We start from the raw sequence: 14,971 nt of genomic DNA, 5'->3' as shown, positions 1-14,971 counted from the left end.
TTTGTATTTTCTGCCCAATGGATGAGGGTGGAAAAGAGCATAACAACAGTGGAAGGAGCTTTTGATATGCGGAAGTCCCCTACAGCAAGGTCGAGCTGAGTTTTTGCAGTCAGGTTTTCCAGTTGTAGTTAAAGCTGTTAACACTGTGATAAATTAAAAACAGAAAGTGCTGGAAGTACTAGAAGGTCTGGCGGTGTGTACAGAAAATTAGAGACAGTGTTGACATTTTGAGTCAGGTATGGCTCTTTATTAAAACTCTTACCTTTATATTTCAATTACCGGTTTGAATTTCTCCATTTTATTCCTACAGACTGGACATTACAGTATGTGTACCTTTGTTGTGCTACTGAATTGATGTGTCTTGATTTTCTTTAGTTCTCATTATGTTCTTATCGTGGCTGCCTTGACTTTGAGTCAGAAGGCTCTGGGTTCAAGGGTTTGTACAAATGCAAGCTGACACTTCAGTGCAGTACACTGAGAAGCGATGTCTTTCAGATGAGACAGTAAATGGACACCACCCAGGAAGCAGGTGTTGCAGGGGAATGTGGTGATTCAAATTGATAATATCACAGGAAGTTATGGACATAATAGTTATATCAGTAAAATGATGGAAGAAATCAACAGTGGTTCCACCAGGGCCACTCAGCTCCTAATCTTATCACAGTCTTGATTCGAACATGGACAAAAGAGCTAAATTCCAGAAGTGAGGTGAGAGAGATAGCCATTGACAGCAAGGCAACTTTTCACCAAGTCTGGCATCAAGGAACCCGAGCAAATCAATGGGTATCAGGGGTCAAACTTTCAGCTGGTTGCAGTCATACTGGCACATAGCAAAATGGTTCTGATTATTGGAGGTCAGTCGTCTGATCTCTTGAACATCTCTGCATGAGTTCCTCAGAGCACCAGTGCTGGGGAAGAAGGGACATGTTCTGATGGAACGGTCTTCATGTGAACCATGTTGGGACCAGAATCCTAGCGAACAGTATCACTTGGGCTGTAGACAGGGATTTAAACTAAATGGGTAAGGGGGAGTGGAGTGCTCATTTACAGAAGAAATTAGAAAGCTTGAAGTCAGGAGAAGTTATTAAAATCTTCAGCACTGACACAAATAGGACAAAGTGTATGGAAATGGTTAGCAATCAAACTTCAAGTACACTGGACAAACGAATAACAATGAGAAGAGTGATGATTAATATATGACTGAAGGTTTTAGATCTGAATGCACGCAGTTTAAGGAATAAAGTAAATGAGCTTGTTGGCACAGATCAAAATTGGCAGGTGTAACATGGGATGGGCATCATGGAGACGTGACTGCAAGGGTATCAGGATTGGGAGCTGTATATACAAGGATATGCATCCTATTGAGAAGATAGGTAGGTGGGCAGTGGAGATGGGGTTGCCCTGTTAGTAAGAAATGATATTAAATCAATAATAAGAAATAAAGTACAGTCAGATGGTGTAGAATCTGTGTGGGGAGAATTTAGGAACTGCAAAAGTGAAAAAAAAAAACATAGTTGGGGTTACGTACGGGTCTCCAAACAGTAGTCAGGAGCTGGGGCATAAGGTACACCAGAAGACAGAAATGATGATTGGGAAAGGCAAAGTTACAGTGATCATAGGGGCTTTCAATATGCAGGTGGACTGGAAAAATCAGGTTGGTAGTGGATTGCAAGGAAAGGAATTTGTGGAATGACTGCGAGATGGCTTTTTGGAACAGCTTGTGGTGGAGCCCACTAGGGAACAGGCAATACTGGATTTAGTGTTGTGCAATGAGTTAGACTTGATAAAGGAGCTTAAGGAGAAGGAACCCTTTGAGGCAGTGATTATAATGTGATTGAATTTACTCTGCAATTTGAGAGGGAGAAGATAAAATCAGAGGTAATGGCGTTGCAGCTGAATAAAGGCAACTACAGAGGCATGAGGGAGGAGATGGATAGAACTGATTGGGAGAGGAGCCAGCCGGAGAGACAGTGGAACAGCAATGACAGGAGTTTCTGGGAGCAATTCAGGAGACACAGCAGAGATTCATCCCTCAGAAAAAGAAGCATGGAACAGGGAGGATGAGGCAACCAAGACTGACTAGGGAAGTCAGGGAAAGCATAAAAGTGATTGAGAAAGCATATAATGTGGTGAAGGGCAGTGGGAAACCAGAGGATTGGGAAGCTGACAAAGACCATCAGAGGGCATCAAAAAAATAAGTAAGGAGGGAGAAGATTAAATATGAGAGTAAGCTAACCAGTAATATAAAGGAAGAGTTTGTTTAGACATATAAAGAGCAGAAGTGAGGCAAAAGTGGACTTTGGGCCACTGGAAAATGATGCTGGAGATATAGTAGTGAGGAACAAGAAAATGACTAAGGAACTGAACAATTACTTTGCATCAGTCTTCACGGTAGAAGACATGAGTAATATCCCAAAAATTCAAGAACGTGAGGGGGCAGAGCTGAGTATGGTGGCCATCACCAAGGAGATGATGCTAGAAAAACTGAATGGCCTGAAGATGGATAAGTCATCTGGACCAGATGGACTACACCCAGAGTTCGAAGGGAAATAGCTGAAGAGATATTGGACGCATTAGTGATGATCTTTCAGGAATCAGTAGAATCAGAAAGGGTCCCAGAGATCTGTAAAATCACTAATGTGACACCTCTGTTTAAAAAGGGAGTATGGCAAAAGAGGGAAAATTACAGACCGATTAGCCTAACCTCGGTTGTAGATAAGATCCTAGAATCTATTGTGAAGGTTGAGATTTCTGAATACTTGGAAATGTATGGTAGAATAGAGCAAAGTTAACATGGTTTCATCAAGGAGAGGTCATGCCTGACAAATCTTTGAGAATTCTTTGAGGCAGGAACAAGCAGGTTAGATCAAGGAGAGCTGATGGATGTTACCGACATGGACTTCAAGAAGGCCTTTGACAAGGTGCCACACAGGAGGCTACTGAGTAAGGTAAGAGCCTATGGTATCAGAGGCAAGGTGCTAGCATGGATAGAGGCTTGACTGGCAGAAAGCAGAGAGTGGGGATTAAAGGGCCCTTTTCAGGATGGCAGCTGGTGACAAGTGGTGTTCCACAAGGCTCAGTGTTGGGACCACAATTTTTCACTCCATACATTAATGATCTAGATGAAGGAACTGAGGGCATTTTGGCTAAGTTTGCAGACAATACAAAGATAGGTAGAGGGACATATAGGTGAGGAGGCTGCAGAAGGAATTGGACAGTTTAGGAGAGTGTGCAAAGAAGTGGCAGATGGAGTACAATGTGGGAAAGTATGAGGTCATGCACTTTGGTAGGAAGAGTAGAGACATGGACTATTTTCTAACTGGGAAGAAAATTCAGTAGTCTGAAGTGCAACGAGACTTGGGAGTTCTAGTCCAGGATTCTCTCAAGGTAAACTTGCAGGCTGAGTCAGTACTTAGGAAGGCAAATGTAATTATGGCATTTACTTTGAGAGGACTAGAATATAAAAGCAGGGATGTACTTCTGAGGCTCTGATCAAACCACATTTGGTGTATTGTACGCATATCTCAGGAAGGATGTACTGGCCCTGGAGCATGTTCAGAGGAGGTTCACGAGATGGTCCCAGGAATGAAAAGCTTAACATGCGAATGATATTTGAGGACTTAGGTGTATACTTGATGGATAAGGAGAGATCTAATTGAAACATACAGAATCCTGAATGGCCTGGACAGAGTAGATGTTAGGAAGATGTGTCCATTGTTAGGAGAGAATAGGACTCGAGGGTACAGCCTTAGAGTAAAGGGAAGACCTTTTAGAACGGAGATAAAGAGAAACATTATCACCCAGAGAGTGGTGAATCTATGAAATTCATTGCCACAGAAGGCTGTGGAGGCCAGATCATTGAGTATATTTAAGACTGAGATAGATAAGTTCTTGAGTGTCAAGCAGATCAAGAGTTATGCGGAGGAAGAAGAGCCAGAAGAAGAGCCAGGAGGGGACATGAGAATCTTTGGTAGATAGGATCAAGGAAAACCCTAAAGCTTTCTATTGGTATGTCAGGAATAAAAGAATGACTGGAGTAAGATTAGAGCCAGTAATGGACAGTAGTGGGAAGTTGTGCGTTGAGTCCGAGAAGATAAAAGAGGCACTATGTGAATATTTTTTGCCAATATTCACACAGGAAAAAGACAGCATTGTTGAGGAGAATACTGAGATACAGGCTATTTGACTAGACCGGATTGACGTTCGCAAAAAGAGGTGTTAGCAATTTTGGAAAGTGTGAAAAAAATAAGTCCCCTGGGCTGGATAGGATTTATCCTAGGATTCTGTGGTAGTCTAGGAAGGATATTGCACAGCCTTCGGCTTTGATCCTTATGTCATCATTGTCTACAGGAATAGTGCCAGAAGACTGGAGGATTGCAAATGTTGTCCCCTTGTTCAAGAAGGGCAGTAGAGATGATCCAGGTAATTATAGACCAGTGAGCCTTACTTCACTTGTGGGTAAAGTATTGGAAAAGGTTACAAGAGATAGGATTTATAATAATCTAGAAAGGAATAATTTGATTAGGGATAGTTAACATGGTTTTGTGATGGGTAAGTCATGCCTCATAAACCTTATTGAGTTCTTTGAGAAAGTGACCAAGCAGGTGGATGAGGGTAAAGCAATTGATGTAGTGTATGTGGACTTCAGTAAAGTGGAAAAATGTTGCAGGTTACAGAGGGCCATAGAAAAGCTGGGCTGAGAGGTGGCAAATGGAGTTTAATGCTGAAATGTGTGATGTGATTCATTTTTGGAAGAAATACAGAGTACTGGGCAAAAGAGATCTCAGTGTCCATGTGCATAGATCCATGAAAGTTGCCACCCAGTTGATAGGGTTGTTAGGAAGGTGTATGGTATGTCATGTTTCTTTGGTAGAGGGATTGAGTTTCGGAGCCATGAGGTCATGTTGCAGCTGTACAAAACGCTGGTGCAGCCACACTTGGAGTATTGCATACGGTTGTGGTTGCCAAATTATAGGGAGAATGTGGAAGAATTGGAAAGGGTTCAGAGGAGCTTTACCAGGAAATTGCCTGGTATGGAGGGAAGGCCTTATGAGGAAAGGCTGAGGGACTTGAGGCTGTTTTCATTAGAGAGAAGAATGTTAAGAGGTGACTTAATAGAGACATACAAGATGATCAGAGGATTAGATAGGGTGGACAGTGAGAGCCTTTTTCCTCAGATGGTGATGGCTAGCATGAGGGGACATAGCTTTAAGTTGAGGGGTGATAGATATAGGATAGATGTCATATGTAGTTTCTTTACTCAGAGAGTAGTAAGGACATGGTATGCCCTGCTTGCAGCAGTAGTAGACTTGCCAGCTTAAAGAGCATTTAAATGGTCATTGGATAAATATATGGATGATAATGGAATAGTGTAAGTTAAATGGGCTTCAGATTGGTTTCACAGGTCAGTGCAACATCAAGGGCCAAAGGGCCTGCACTGCACTGTAATGTTCTATGTTCTAAGCAGGAGAATGTGATTGAGAAACTTATCAGCCATGATTGAATGGCAGAGCAGACTTGATGGGCTGAATGGTCTAATTTCTGTTCCTATGTCTTATGATCTTATGGCCTAGGGCAGTGTCCCCAGCTACTCATCAATGACCTTCCCGCCATCATAAGGTCAAAAGTGGGAATGTTTGCTGATTATTGCGCAATGTTCAGCGCCATTTGTGATTCCTCAGATACCAAGGCAGTCAGTCCATGTTGTTATGAAGATGTGGGCGTACTGTACCTTTAAAGAGTTAAAAGCTAGCAGTGATAGCACCAAGTGTTCTCAATAAAATACAATGTAACATTTGGTTCAGAACTGATAGCACTTGCTGAGTTGCTATGAGACAATAAAATACAAATTCAAATTCAGCCAGTCAGTTTAAATTATACCCCAAAAAACCCAAATTCCAATCAAGTTTGAATTTAGTATATTGACAATCTTAAAAGCCAATGACACAATCCCATGTTCTGGGAGTATAAGACTTGGGAAATTTGAACAGTTGAGAGGAGAACTGCCAAGCCAATGATATCTGTACACTGTCCAGAAAAATAGCTGTCTTAAAGGTACCGTTATCAATCAGTAACCTATGAAGCAGAATCCCCAAGAAGAAAAGAAGACCAAAATACAGAGAAGAACCGAAAGCTGCCTAGTTTTGAGATAAGAAGTTTTGTTTTGTAACTCGTAATCGGGGATTTTATTGGACTAGTATTAGAGAAGGGAAGGTAAAAGATAGGTTAGAGGAAGGAGTTGTAAATAGTTGTTAGTTAATTATTCTCTGTTCTACTTTAAGAAATAAATTTGTTAATTTTTACTTTAAATAGATCTTGGCCTCTCGAATTTTCACAGATTGCTGCACAGGATAAATCTTTTCTGTGTTGCTGGTTTACCTTAAGCAGGAGAGTTTACCCCGTGTCATAACAATGTTCAAAAGCAACAAGGTCTGGATAATATCCAGACTTGGACTGAAAAGTAGCAAATAACATACATGCCACACAAATGCCAGGCTATGACCATCAGCAATAAGAAACAATCTAACCATCAGTCCATGACATTCAATGGTGCTACCATCACTGAAATCCCCACTACCAAGATCCTTGGTGTTACCATTGACAAGAAACTCAACTGGACCTGCCACATAAACCTGCCACAGTGGCTACAAGAGCAGTTCGGAAGCTGAGGCGAGTGACGTACCTCCTGATCTCCCAAAGCGTATCCATCATCTACAAGGCAGAATCAGGAGTGTGATGGTATCCTACCCCTTTGCCAGTATGAGCACAGCTCCAACAACACTCAAAAAGCTGGACACCAAGCAGGACAAATCAACCCGCTTCATTGACACCACTTCCTCAAACATTCACTCCCTTCACCACCGATGCTCAGTAACAGCAGTATGTTACTATTTACAAGAAGCACGACAGAAAATCACCAGAGATCCTCAGACAACACCTTCCAAACACATGACACTATCTAAAAGGGCAAGGCAGCTGATATATGGGAACACTGCCAACTGAAAGTTCCCCTCCAAGCCACTCATCAGCCTTAGAAATATATCGCCGTACCTTCATTGTCGCTGGGTCAAAATCCTGGAACTCCCTCCCAAGCGACATTATGTATGAAACCACAACAGGTGGACTGCAGCAGTTCAAGAAGGCAGTTCACTACCACCCGCTCATGGGAAACTTGGGACGGGTAATAAATGCTGGCTAGCCAGCAACGCCCACATCCCACAAATAAATAAAGAAAACATTCTACGTCAGAGTCAATTTAAAATGTTAACTTTGTTTTCCTCTTTGATGGTGCCACCAGACCGCTGAGTATTTCCAACACTGCTTTTAATTTATTATTGGTATATTGAAACAGACAAAAAAGTGACTGCATAAAATGAGCCAGACCTTGAAGGAATGGAGGATCCATAGCACACCTTTGGTAACAATTCTGAAAGGGAAAAATAAATACCTCTCTTAGTTCCGTCTGCCAGTTTCTTTACATCTGTCTTTTCTGGTTACCAACCCACTTGCCAATAGAAACAGTTTTGTCCTATATACTATTTATTGACCCCCTGAAAACTTTGAGCACCTTTTGAAATCAGTGTTTGTCTGTCTTAGTGCAGGGAAGGTTAATCACAACTTTAGTCTTCCCACATGACTGAAGCTACTCATCGCTAATGATATTCCAATTTGTCTCTTCCACAGACTTTGAAAATTGAGGCATTTTTCATAAAGCATGCTGCCCAAAACTGGACTCAGTATTTGGAGTCTAACTTTGACAGCGATAATGGGAAACTAGATCTTGTGGGACCATATGCCAGGAAGGACAGAGTTTTTAGAAAGTAATGTAAAACAGTTGAATCATCAGCTAAGAGTAAACTACTAACTTAATTTCTTGTATGAGGTTCAATTTTTCAAAAAGGAAGATTGCTGTAGGTCTTTTTCATGTACAAGTTTAACTTATATCCCAATCCACAACTATGAATTTGAACTTTAAGCAATATGGTCTTCAGAGCAGAAGATTCAAGTTTAAATATGTAGAGGAGGCAGACTCCTTCCTTCTTCCTTTTCATAAAAAGTGAAGCAGGAGAATTGGAACCCATTTGTGTATGGAACAGACCCAATATTAAGTATAGCAGTGTCGCTATTATAAACAAACAGGGTGAATGTCGACCTGCTTCTAAAAAAAAAGTTGCACCGACTATGTAAATGTTAATTCTCCCGTTGAGTTTCATTTTCCTCAGCAGCTTTCCATATCAGTGTTTGATCTGATTTTTTTCCCTTTATTTCAGGTACATTATTCCTGCACTCGCTTTCCTTGCTTTGATTGCTTTCACCAATTACGTGGCTTTATTCTTTACTTATCGTGCCCTACATACTCAGCTCCCATGGATGCAAAAGTATCGAAAGATTGATATGTGGCTTGTCAGAATACTGGTATGTGTTTATGGCACATCAATTTGAAAAGACAAAGTTTATTAAGATGGAATGGAAAAATGCTTATTATTGGTTCAATATATCTGTGCGAGAAATAACCGGATCAGCTGAGTTCGGAAAAAGAGTCATGCTGTACTTGAAATATAAAGTATTTCTCTCTTCACAAACTCAGGCAGCATCTGTGGAGAGAAATCATGGTTAACATTTCGGGTCCGGTGACCCTTTCTCAGAACTAATGGTAGCTAGGAAAAAAGTTGGTTTTTATGAAGAAGATACAAGGGTAAGGAGTAAATAATGGGTGGAGATAGAACCCAAAGAGAGACCAAAACAGTTAGGCAGATAAAGGAGTAGATAACGGTCAGCCTAGAAGAATGGCAGGGGACTCCTAGTGGCTAACAATGATTTACATGTAATAGCATTATATGTGATAACAAAGCCTGGGATGTGGGGGGTTGGGTTAAAGACATGGGAGAAAGTGGCTCAAGCCCTAAAATTGTTGAACTCAATATTGAGTCCATTAGGGTGTAGAGTTCCAAAGCAGAAAATGAGGCGCTGTTCTTCCAGCTTGTGCTGAGTTTCACTAGAGCACTGCAACAATCCTGAGACAGGGATGTTGGCCAGGGAACAAAGTTGTGTTGAAGTGGCAGGTAACAGGACGTTCAGGGTCTTTTTTGTGGACAGATCATAAGTGTTCTACAAAGCGGTCATCCAGTCTAAGCTTTGTCTCCTCAATGTAAAGGACACCACATTGTGAGTAGTGAATGACGTAGACTAGATTGACTGGAAGGTGTGTTTGGGCCCTTAATACTGATGAGGGAATGAATAGGCTTGAATTCCCAAGCTTGGGAGGACGTAGGCATCTGGAAGTACAGCCAACAGCAATGGAGGGATTACAGCAGGGTAAGAGAGAGTTTGAGGCAGTGATTGGATAAGTGTTAGAATCGATAAGATATATGTTATTCAATATTGGAGAGATGCTGAGAAAAATAAATGAAGCATTACTATCTCAGCTGTTAAAATATCAAGCTGGGAGCTGGTGTGACATGCCTTAGGGTAATTAGGGCACTGCAGTGGAAATTCATGGTTATTTTCTTAAAAAATGACCTAGAGAGGTATTGAATTGAAAAATGTTCATACGTCAATATTCAGGATGTGAAAAGAAACTCAAAGCAGTAGATATGATAGCATATGTTAGGCTTGGCAGACACTTCGACTGGGATTTTAGCCTGAAGGTGGCTAAGGGGCTTGGAAACACTGTTGTGAATCCAGAAATCTCAAAAATCCAATCACAACATTTAAAAGGTGTGTGGATAGGTCTATGAATAGGAAGGGATGAGAAGGATATGGGTCAAATGCTGGCTAATGGGACTAGGTCAGATTGGGATATCCTGTCGGCGTGGATGAGTTGAACTGAAGCGTCTGTTTCCGTGCTGTATGAGGCTATATAACTCATTCCCAGTATATGTGATCAGATTTAATTGCAAGGCAGCTTTGAATTCCTTTCATAAGGGGCCCGCCAACAGCCTGACTTCATTGAAGGGAGAAAGTGCTTTGATGGGATTCTTTCAACCTGCAAATTACTGCCATCAATAGCAAATGCTTACCATATTTATGTGAAATTCTGCCATTCATTACTTTAACATAGTCATTAATCTGTTTCTTTTAAATGATTAATGTCCATACAAAGAACAAAGGGATTGCGCAAAAACCCCATGTGATGAGTTTATCTGCCATGGCATTACTGGCAATTAATTTCATGGCTGTTGTTTGTGATATTATTTATAATGGTCTAATAATCAGTTGGTCATCAGGGATACCTTAACTTTTTTAGATTAGGTTAGATTACCTGCAGTGCAGAAACAGGCCATTCGGCCCAACAAATCCACACCGACCCTCCAAAGAATAATCCACCCAGTCCCATTCCCCTCTGACTAATGCATCTAACACTATGGGTAATTTAACATGGCCAGTTCACCTGGCCTGCACATATTTGGACTGTGGGAGGAATCCGGAGCACCCAGAGGAAACCCACACAGACATGGGGAGGATGTGCAAACTCCACACAGACAGTCACCCAAGGCTGGAATCGAACCTAGGACCCTGATGCTTTGAGGCAGCAGTGCTCATATCATGGGTTAGTTTGTTTTAAACAATAAAACATATATTGAGTTATGAAGCAGACACCGTCACAAACTGACAGATTTCTCTGTGTGTGCAACTTGCAACTCAGTGCAGGTCAACTATCAAGCAAAGTCTCAACATTGTATACATAGTGCACATGGAATCCTTAAAGGTGAAAAGCAAAGTATATATACAACAGTGTATGTTTGACAGACATTAAAAGTGGTTGCATTCAGGATACAAGTTTCAATTTTACCTTAAGCATTTTAATATCACAGAGAAGAGCGTTTTGTTTTCCAGTTCAGCTGGTCTTATGGAAAAGATTTAATTGTTTTACTGAGACTGACTCCTTTCAATGAATGTCTATTACCTAATTTGTAGATACAGAATGGACTGGCTGTTTATGCGACATGGACAACCATAGCAACACTGATCAACTTTGCTGTCGTATTAACTTATAGTGGATGTATTTCAAATGTGACCTCTGGTACAGTTTCACTCTCTATCCTGGCCTTTGAGGTCATTTTATGGTATGCACAGTTACAATTTTAATCAGTTTTCACCATCTGGTGTTAAAATTGTCATTGCTGGAAATCTCTGTTATTGTAGGTCGATGTACCATGCTACTGACACTGGTCTTTACAAAGCAGGAAGACCTAAGATTGCTTTTCAACCTGCTCTCTGTTATGCCACAATTAACTTCAGCATTGGGAAGAAGAGGAACAAGTAGGGATTCCATTTATAAATTTAATGTTGAGGTTGAAGAAGTTTCAAACACTGGGCTTTTAACTAATTGGGCAAGCACAGAGCTTTTCTGACAGCCCAACTACATTTATATCAGGTTCTTGGGTCAAAGCTATGAATAGTTTTTAGTATAATTCTGAAATTAAAATTTCACAACCTTTGCTGATTCAGAATACTTCAGAGGACTTCCTAATGTCAAGATGCATTCAGCACAGAAGAAGCCTATGTTCTTTTCACCTTCTCCATTGCTGCATTTAACCACTTCTTAAAAGATACCAGGCATTTTGCTCCCATGCTCTGTTCAGAGGTTCATTCCACGTTGCTGGTCACTCACTGAATTCTGAAGATCCACCTGATACTTGTGCTAACATTATCCTTTACGGGTTTTGAATCTTCAGCTAAAAACCCCTTTGTTTGATTTAAAGTAAGATTGCAGAGTTAACTTTGTCCATATCATTTGTTAGTTTAGATACATCACCATTAGTCTTTGAAATTTCAGTGAATACAAGCCTAGTCTGTCCAAAATTTACTCATAAGATAACCTACCACCATTCCAGGTCAACCTTTTTTGAACTTCTTCCAATGCATTTACATCTTTTCATAAATAGGAAAACATTACTGTGCTCAATATTTCAGATGTGGTGTCTCATCAGTTCCTGTATAATTGAAGTATAACCTCAACTTTTGTATTTAATTCTTTTCATGATGAATGATAATTTTCTATAAACGTTTTAATTAGTTGCTGTACCTGTGTTTCAAGTACACTCGTGCACTAGGACACTCAAATCTTACTGCATCTCAGAGCTCTGCAATCTCGTGTCATTTAGAAAATAGGTTTGTATTTTAATCTTCCTGTGAAAATGGTGAATTTCCCAAGTTGTAATCCAAATCTTTTCTATTCTTTTAACTTATTTGTGAGTGGGAACTATGTGGGCTATGGTGAGATATGTGGTAGGATTGGCAGAGAAGCCTGTCAAGGTCCATCTCAATATTGGGATCATCTTGCCCCTGTCTCTTACACTTTTCAAAATTATCCTGATGATTAATACTTGTTAAGGTCCTTGTTGATTGCCCAACTCTCCTCATTAATACTCCAGCTGCAATTTTACAAAACTCATCCAACAAACTTGCCACCAGGAAAACCCCACATGGAAACGAAAGTGGGTTCTTGATGGATTCTATCCACCACCTTCTCTCAATGACCTCCAACTTGCCCACAGCCAAACTGCACAGCAGGGCACAATCCATGAGCTCCAAGCACTTGCACCTTTGCAAAGAGGATACTGGCACTACTCTTTCAGTAGCCATTGTCACCATCCTGACATATCTCCAAGTCTGGCATTATGTCCTGCAATCCCAGATTTGTGTAATAAGACTCACCAGCCACCAGCAGTGTGCCACAATACTGCATAGGCAGATAAATGATCTATTTTTACTTTTGCCCACAGGTTCTATTTGGAAAATGTTGTGTTTGATCAATATGTGCGTTACACACTTACTGTCTATCCAGTTGTTATTGTGGCATTATCAGGATCTTTAGACAAAAATTACAATGCCATATCTCCCACCAGAAACAACATCTATATTGGTAAGTGTCACAGACAAAATAATTCTTGGTAATATCGCATTAACTTTCATTTCCTTCTGAACACTATTTTCAGAGAAAAAACAAAAGAACTGTGCATGCTTTAAATCAGAAACAAATACAGAAGTTGCTGGAAAAGCTCAGCAGGTCTGGCAGCATTTGTAAAGAGAAATCAGAGTTAACATTTTGGATCCAGTGACCCTTCCTCACAAGGTGCTGCCAGGTCTGCTGAGCTTTTCGACAACTTCAATTTTTGTTACTATTCTCAGAGAACTAGTTAAATTTATTATGCAGAAATTGATGTCTTCAGTTCCATGGCATTGACTTGTCGATTAAAAGGTAAATATTTATGCTGATGGAAGTTTATCCTGGCTACAATATCTAAAGGTCCAGGAAAAGAATGTGCAGAACAAGTCAGATATTTTCTTGCCAACAACGTCTGTGAGTCATTTCTCAATGACAGTAGCTGAAGTGCAACAACTGCCCAATATTCTTGCCCAGAATGACGTGTGAGATATTGTCCAAAGTTATTGAGCAAGTTATTCAGTAATTAATGACTTGGTGGAAATACTTCTCTCAAAAAATTGTAAATCCTATTATTGGGCATAAGACAAGTTTCAAGCTGTCTTTATCTCTACTACAACAGACAGAAATATTTGGTGACCTTCTTCGAACCATTACTTCACAGCACTGACCTATCATCAACAGGACGTGGCTTCTAAATGCAAAGCCAATGTTGGGTTTTGATTTCTTTTGTTTGTGTGAGGCAGGCTAACTTACCAATGAAGGATTGTATACAGTTTTGAAATGGTACATTTGGATGGTGCAGGAATCCCCAGGTGAGGTTGTGACAGAAGAAATGTGAGCAAAATTGAGAGGTACTGTCAACTGGGCTATTTCTTCCTCCTTTAGAGGAGATGAGAAGGAGAAAGAGAAACAGTATATGTTACCTGGTTTATCAATATCCACAGAATTGATAACCAGAGTGTCAGCTTTAACCCCAAATATCTTGCGTGCCCTTCAGTATATGGTCTTGTCAGCTCTTTAGCAATTAGTACAAATGTCCAACTATCTTCTCTGTACCATTGTAAGCAATTATTCTTCATATTTCTGCCTCCAAGACGGTATTTCCTTTGAAGCCAAGTTGCATTGTCTTTAAAGTGAAGCTCCCACTGCAGATTTTGCATCACCTTGCCAAGTGGCAGGCTCTGAGGAAATGTTTATGTCTTACCTGTTCACATTGTATTGTGAGGGCAGCAGTGTTCTAATACATGAACTGTTTTGAGAGCCTAGGCTTAAGGAGAATAAATAGTAACACTAGCAAATGGAGAGGATTCGATTAGATTCCCTACAGTATGGAAACAGGCCCTTTGGCCCAACAAGTCCCCACTGACCCTCTGAAGAGTAACCTACATAGACCCATTTTACCTCTGACTAATGCACCAAACACTACAGGCAATTTAGCATGGCCAATTCACCTGACCTGCACAGACACGGAGAGAATGTGCAAACAGACAGTAACCTGAGGGTAGAATTGAACCCAGGCGCTGTGAGGCAACGGTGCTAACCACTGAGCCACCGTGCCACCCCTATTCTAAAAGCAATTATTCTATATTTCTGCCTCCAAGACTGCATTTCCTTTGAAGCCAAATTGCATTGTCTTTAAAGTGATGCTTCCACTGCAGATTTAAAAGGATTCTAAAATTCTTGAACTAATTTAACTAAGAGTCACGAGGGTATGAAGAGTACACCGATAAACATTCAGGATCCATTAACAACAAACAAAATTTGCTATCTCTTTCCAAATCTCTTTCAAAACAAAATCTCTTTCCATTCAGTTTTGTTATCATTTTATAAATATGCCACAGAAGCTAAATTGTATGAGTCCACTTTGTGTTTACTTTTGAAGCCAAAGATCAACTGGCTCTTTTTATCCAGCTTACTTTAAACTGAATTCAAAGTTTTACACATCCACATATCTACATTTATACACTCAAAGCTGAGTCAATCTACACAGTCCCCACTTATCTCTGATCTCTTTATTTAAACCCACTGTAAAAACAACTGATCACTTTCATCCAAGCATTCTGTCACAAATGTAACCAC

General features: G+C 40.4%; 1 protein-coding gene across 4 annotated transcripts in view; it reads left to right on the top strand.

Annotated features, from left to right (window-relative positions):
• LOC140477191 (uncharacterized) overlaps positions 1-14,971 on the top strand; it is a 51,530-nt gene that overhangs the window by 29,928 nt on the left and 6,631 nt on the right. For 3 of the 4 annotated variants that reach the window (XM_072570645.1, XM_072570644.1, XM_072570643.1), the window contains 3 exons: positions 8,271-8,415; positions 10,918-11,066; positions 12,729-12,868. In XM_072570645.1, the coding sequence (XP_072426746.1) occupies positions 8,271-8,415; positions 10,918-11,066; positions 12,729-12,868 (434 nt within the window). The remainder of the gene's footprint in view (positions 1-8,270; positions 8,416-10,917; positions 11,067-12,728; positions 12,869-14,971) is intronic. The other variant, XM_072570646.1, reaches the window with a different exon arrangement.

This window comes from Chiloscyllium punctatum, chromosome 5 (assembly GCF_047496795.1).
Source record: "Chiloscyllium punctatum isolate Juve2018m chromosome 5, sChiPun1.3, whole genome shotgun sequence".
Classification (NCBI taxonomy): Eukaryota; Metazoa; Chordata; class Chondrichthyes; order Orectolobiformes; family Hemiscylliidae; genus Chiloscyllium; species Chiloscyllium punctatum.
This window is presented reverse-complemented; position numbering and strand designations above follow the sequence as displayed.